Source organism: Hevea brasiliensis, chromosome 9 (genome assembly GCF_030052815.1).
Source record: "Hevea brasiliensis isolate MT/VB/25A 57/8 chromosome 9, ASM3005281v1, whole genome shotgun sequence".
Taxonomy (NCBI): Eukaryota; Viridiplantae; Streptophyta; class Magnoliopsida; order Malpighiales; family Euphorbiaceae; genus Hevea; species Hevea brasiliensis.
The window spans coordinates 5,171,681-5,178,013 of NC_079501.1; the positions used below are offsets into that span (position 1 = coordinate 5,171,681).

At 34.1% G+C, this 6,333-nt stretch overlaps 1 protein-coding gene across 1 annotated transcript; it reads right to left on the minus strand.

Moving 5' to 3' along the window:
* Nucleotides 1-704: 704 nt before the first annotated feature.
* Nucleotides 705-3,219, minus strand: LOC110653382 (transcription factor PHYTOCHROME INTERACTING FACTOR-LIKE 15). The gene is made up of 6 exons (XM_021808984.2): nt 2,879-3,219; nt 1,728-2,787; nt 1,551-1,643; nt 1,358-1,423; nt 1,199-1,264; nt 705-1,118 (listed from the first exon to the last, which is right to left on the minus strand). Coding segments are annotated over exons 1-6 (1,569 nt in total). The 5' UTR covers nt 2,881-3,219; the 3' UTR covers nt 705-836.
* Between the last annotated feature and the right edge of the window lie 3,114 nt (nt 3,220-6,333).

The following is a 6,333-nucleotide window of genomic DNA, read 5'->3' on the forward strand; positions in this document are numbered from 1 at the left end:
ATAAATTAAACATTACTAATAGAATTATAAAAATAATTATATAATATATAATTAATATATTAATTAATAAAAATTTAATTATTTTGTTTTACACCCAAATTGGTTTGATTCTGTTATTTGATTGAAAAAAAATAATGCACTCCTCTAGATACTAGCTAGTATGTATTTAGTTAAATATATCAACTCAAGAAGAAATAAACTATATATTATAAGGCCTAATAAACGTGTTTTAGTTTAAAGTAATGGATAGGATGGCAATAGAAAGAGTATCTGGGAAAATTATCCTACTTGAACTTAAATCTGATTAATATTTTCAAAATTTGAATCCATCCCAAATTTGATTAAAATTTATTTTTAATTATTCGATTTCATCTCAAATCTGATTATTATTACTTGAAAAATACCAAATTCATTTAATTTTATATATTTTAATTAAAAATCTAGTAAAAAATTTTTTTATTAATAATTTATATTTTAAAAATTTAATAATTCCATAAAATATTTTAATTTTATTTTATATAAAGTAAAATATATAAAATTTATAAATATTATTATATAAAATATATATTTTATATTTAATTAAACATTTATATAAATAGGTTTCATAAAAATTGGACTCGTTACTAGTAAGGGAGTAGTTTCAAGGATTATCCCTTATTTGGAAAGTGAAAGTATTTAATTGTTTTTAACTTTAAAAAAATTCATTTAAAAAAATAAAAATTATATAAAGGTAATATAATTGTGTGACGATCAAATTAATTTTTTTAAACAAATGAAAGGCTATAGACTTTAAGTTCAATCACAATTAGAGCAAAATGATATACTATATATATAGCCTACTGCTTGTTCATGCTTTCAGTGTTGATATTCTGGACTACAGGAACTGAGGTAGCAGAAGACCCTCCAGCCAAAGGAATGAAGGGTACCTGGGACAATGGAAGCCCAAGCATAGCTGAATTTGAGAATATCGCTGGGGTGTAACCAACACCCATAGGCATTCTCATACCCATGCCTACTCCCATCCCCATGGCAGAGAAATGTGCCAAATGTGTTGCCTGCTGCATTCCGGTTGGTACAATCATCGGAGGCATACAAAAGCCGGTTCCCAGTGACATTATCTGCTTCCAGATATCTTATTCATTTTAATTACCCAACCATGATTAAGGTCACCATGTGTAACTTTTATAGATATACACACCTGTAGTTGAAGCTGAAGGGCCTTCAGATACTCAATTGCTTTGTCAAGCGTTGAAGCTTTATCCATCTTCGAAACACAATATAAAGAGAAAAATATAAGCAACAAAATTATAAAACCATGAAATTTTCTACTGAATCATGTTCATGGTGATATATATACCTTGCTGCAATTAGGTATGAGAGCTTGTAATGCACGCATCTTCTCGTCGATCTTATCTCTTCCTTCCTGTTTGATACGTTATAGAAGAATTTCTTACAAGATTTTATTTTGGGGGTTGTTTGGGGGGTGGGGGGTTGGTAGGTGTGGGTGTGGGGGGTGGGGGGTTGGTAGGTGTGATTCACAATAAACTCACCCTTTCATACTGATTATAGACTTCTGGACGTCTTCGCTTGGCAGCTGCACGAGCAGACGCTGGTTTTGGAACTTGTTGATCTCCCTCAGCATTCTGCAGCAAAAGCATGAATATTCTTAGTTATATAAAATTATAGGAAAAGAATGGAAGGCGAGTTCTATGTAAGTTTAAACATACTTCCCTTGGAGACGCCATCGCTTCCTTGTCTTTATTTTTCCTCTTCAGAGAAGAATAACTCAGATCATTTGAAGCTCCCCAAGAGCATGTTGAAGTATCTGCAGCCAATTGATCTTCAGATTTTTCTCTATCAGGATTTCCATTGACTGTATTTACTGGTAAGCTTGAGGTTGAATCGGGAACTCGGTCTTGGAACCGCTTGCTTCGAATAGCATTTCTATAGACAGGAACTTCGGATTGCTCATCTGGGGGTGACTCTTCCAAAGGATTTGCAATCTGCTTTAGATGGTCTGTCTTAATTGCTACTAGATCTGGATGCTTATGGAAATCTTTACCACCTCTTGAACCAAGTGGTGACTCCAGTACTAGTGCTTTTTCGCCTGCAGGAGGCGTATCCTCTTTGCTTTCTAAATCCCGAACTCTTAACGAACTCTGACCACCAGCTGGTTCAATTGCACCATGGTGCTGGTCATCGGCTTTAGGGAGCACTCCAGGTCTTAAGAATAGGGAGAAGTTCCTTGACCCCAAGTTTTTCTCAGGTCCTGACTTAAGCTGTTGCAAATTCGAGTTCGGCAATCTAGCCATTGAAGACAGATTTTGCCTCCTATTGGCAACTGTTCTACTAATCGGAACAGAATCTTGGCATTGCTGCAAAGAAGGCTCATGTAACTGCCTCAAATTTTCGTCTTTGCATTCGGGGACAATTTGGGACTCTGTGAGATACTCATCATAAGTGTTGTTATTTCTGGTTGTTTCCAGAAAAATGTTGAGATTGTTTTCGTGAAAACCAGGAAACAAGTGATCAGGATGGCAGTTATCTTGTACAGAATGCTTGTGCTTGGAGAGTTCCTTTCGACCTGGAAGACAATCATCGAAATCCGACAAAGAATTCACGGTCCCTAATCTTCGTCTCTTTGAAGTGTAGATTTCGCCACCACTAGTCTTAACCTGAGGTTTAGGAGAGTGATGAGAAGAGTCACTGATGCATGAAGGACTAGAGGACCGTCCACGCATCAGAATCTGACCATTTTTCCATACGAGTTCTACAAAATCATCAGCCCTGCGTTGAAAATTTTGTCAAAACAATTACATAAAAAAGAAACAGGTTTCTATCTAAAGATGCATGATTAGAGGAGGGAAAAAAAAAATACATGGAAGCCAAATGGGTTGAACTTGATTCAGGCGTTTCCCCTTTGATTGAGATGAACAATTTATATCTGTATATTTTTTAAGAAATAGTAAATAAACAGACGAAAATATTCTCAGTTACTCCATCGTTACAGGGCATCCAAAGCGCTACCCAGAAAACTTCTGTAAAAGATGGATTATTCTATTCTCTTCTTTTTTTTTCTTTGTAAAGGAGATTATGGAGAGGAAAACAACAGCAAGAATTGTGAAGGGCAAGAAAAAGATAATGGCCAAAAAAATCCTGATGTGATATCCTGAGACACATTAGCCGAAAGGATAGCATTAGATGGGCCAACCTATAAGGACAAGGTAACCTGTCCGGTTCCAACCTCAACCACTCGAATCATAGAAATCAAGGAGTTATAAATGCTTCCTTCCAGGGGCATTGGCATACTAAAAAATAATGTATTTATTATTTATTATTTTTTAAATTTAATAATGTGTGATTATGATTTTGTGTGTTTGGGCATATACGGCACCGAAATATCTAATAATTTGCCCTAAAAAAAAGGTAAATTTTGCATTCTAATCACTTTGACGGGTGTTTCATTTCTATATTTCAACTTAAATTTATTATAATAAAATTATTTAATTTTAATTTATATAAAAAAGCTCTCCTTATATATTTTAGTCCTGTTCGATTATTTTTATAGTTATTAATTATTTTATTAGTTATTAATTATTAATGGTTAATTGTTTATATAGTAATTTAAAACAGAAGTGTTCAATATGTAACACCCCTATTGGTATAGCCTGGTATATTTCACTGTTCTGGTGACCGGTGTCGGTCCGAACAATTAATGGGATTAGGGCCACATTTAAGACAACTTGAGAAGCCATAAACACAAATAATTAGTAATGTTTAATTAGTTAACTATAAATAAGAAAAACAGAACATAAGAGGTTAAACGAGCCGAGAGTCACAGCGATGAGTGACTTCTCTGAACGCATCACGAAGTCGTTTTAAACTCAAATTTCGAACCGTAAAAGTGACGCCGCGTCCTTAGGACCCTTATGAACACAAAGTGGAAAAGAGAAAATCACGAAAAGAATCATTAAGCGGTCAAATAATTAGGTCGTGAGGAAGAAATATGGAATTATTTGCAAACCGATGAAACCGCGAGGGCAATTTGGTCAATTGACCCAGAGTGACTCGACCTAATCATAAATAAAATCGAGAAAAGAAAATTTGAATCGGAATTAAATTAAAGAACTAATAAAAAAATTAAAAAAAAAAAGAAGAGAAAATGAAAAAGTTGAAAAGTTGATGACATCATCATGATGATGTAACTATGACCTCATAATTAATTTTAATTTAATTAACTAATTGACTAAGTCAAATTAAAGACTAAAAACAAAATTGAAAAGCCAATTTTTTTACTTCTTCTTCTTCTTTTTTTCCCTCTTTCCCGTAGCTCTCTCCTCTCACTCTCATTTCCATGAACAGCCACCATTAAAGCTTGCATACAAGCTTTAATTCTTCCACTCAATTCTCATAACTCCCCTAAAATACCCTACTAAAGCTTGTTATTACTACTAAGAAGGAGATTACAAGGAAAAAAAAGAGCAAAAGTTAGGGTTTTGAAGATTTAAGAAAGGTTAGTGTGTTAACTTGTTATTTTACTTCTTTAAATGCATATGCAATGGTTGACATGAACTTAGGATTTATGAAATGAAATAAAAACATGGGAGAAGGACCAAACTGAAATTCAGCCTAGTTGAGTGGAGTATGAAATTGAATGGTTTGATGCATTAAAATGAGTTTAAAAGCTTTGATTAGTTAAATGGTTAGGACTAAGTGCACTACTTGTGGTTAAATGCAAGAGTTAGTAAGATTAGGGTTTGTAGGCTAGGGTTTGTGAACCAAAATTTGGAGAAATATATAAATGGCATGTTGGACCTATTGTGAAGTGAAATAATGGTCAATTATGACCAAATAACTTGTGTGGGAATGATAGGAAACTAAGTTAAATTCGGAGGTCCAATGGTCATGCTGCTGGCAGCATGACCAAACCCACTTTGAAGGACCAAAACTCAAAATTTACAAGCCTAATGGATATGCCACCAATTGGAGATGAAAATAGACATAAAAGAGCACAATTTTCATTAAGGAACCATTGCCAAAAACTGACCAAAACTTGGTGAAACAATTGACCAAAGTGAGTTGATAGCAGGCTGCCACTGCACTAAACTGACCAAATGAACAGTAACTGTTCATTTGGTCATAACTCGAGCTAGGTAGGTCAAATTGACCTGAAATTTTACCAGCAATTAGATATGATATAGACCTAAAACTTTCATGAAGAACACCAACCCAAATTAGGCCATTAACTCATTCAAATCATTGAGCAAAGTTAAAATTTCTGTACTGAAATTCTGCAGATTTTTAGTTGAGCAGCAAAGTTTGGATAGCTATAACTCTCTCTAGAAAACTCGGATTTAGGCGATTCTTGAACCGATGGAAACCTAAGACATAGTACAACATTTCATATGAAGAAAGTGAGACCAAATTATGAACTTAACTTGATCAAATAATTGACCAAAGTTGGACCAAAAACCTGCCAGCACCTAAATTGTAGTATGAACAGTGCACGTGAACAGTAAACTTATTTTGGCCATAACTTGAGCTACAAAACTCCGATTGAGGTGATCCAAAAATGAGAATACACTTAAGACAATAAGGAACATTTTCTATGAAGGAAGTTTTGTCAAATTCCAACAGTAGATCGACCAATGGAATAGTGCAACTTCGGAAAACCAAAACCGAAAATTGGCAATTTTGCCAAAATGACCTAAGCTTTAAACAAATGACCAAAACCAACAAGTTTGGTGGCCAAAATGTGGTATGTGGGTGAAGTTGGAGTTCCCATACCTATTAAGCCTTAGAAAGTCAATAATTTGACTTGAATAGTGCAGTGAATAGTAACCCGAAATACAAAATTTCGAGAACGTCGAATTTAACACGTTAGAGTTAGGTAAATGTGAAGCTAAGTTTATTTTGAATTTATTTTAAGTTCTAGTACTGAAACATTGTAAAATTGTGTGTTTCAGTTAAAAAGAATATCGGGAAGGAACCCGAGGAACCGAGTCGAGGCTAAAGGACGACTCGTTTGAGGTTTGTGCACAATATTACTATGCTTTAAAAAAAAATTCATTGATTAAATGAATGAAATATGCATATTATTGTTGCTTTGAATTGTTGAAAGTATTGTGACCTTATTTATAATGTTTTGATTCAAATTGTGAAATTTATTGTGTATATTTGAAATGACAATGTTTAGCAAATTGTTAAGATAAGTTTTAAAACCACAGTATCATGACCATATGTTTGAACACCTCACTAGCACGACTAGTGGGGGTAATTAGTTTCGAATTTTGATTCCTTCTCTGGAGAAGTGTTGAGGTGTGCCAGTAGAAG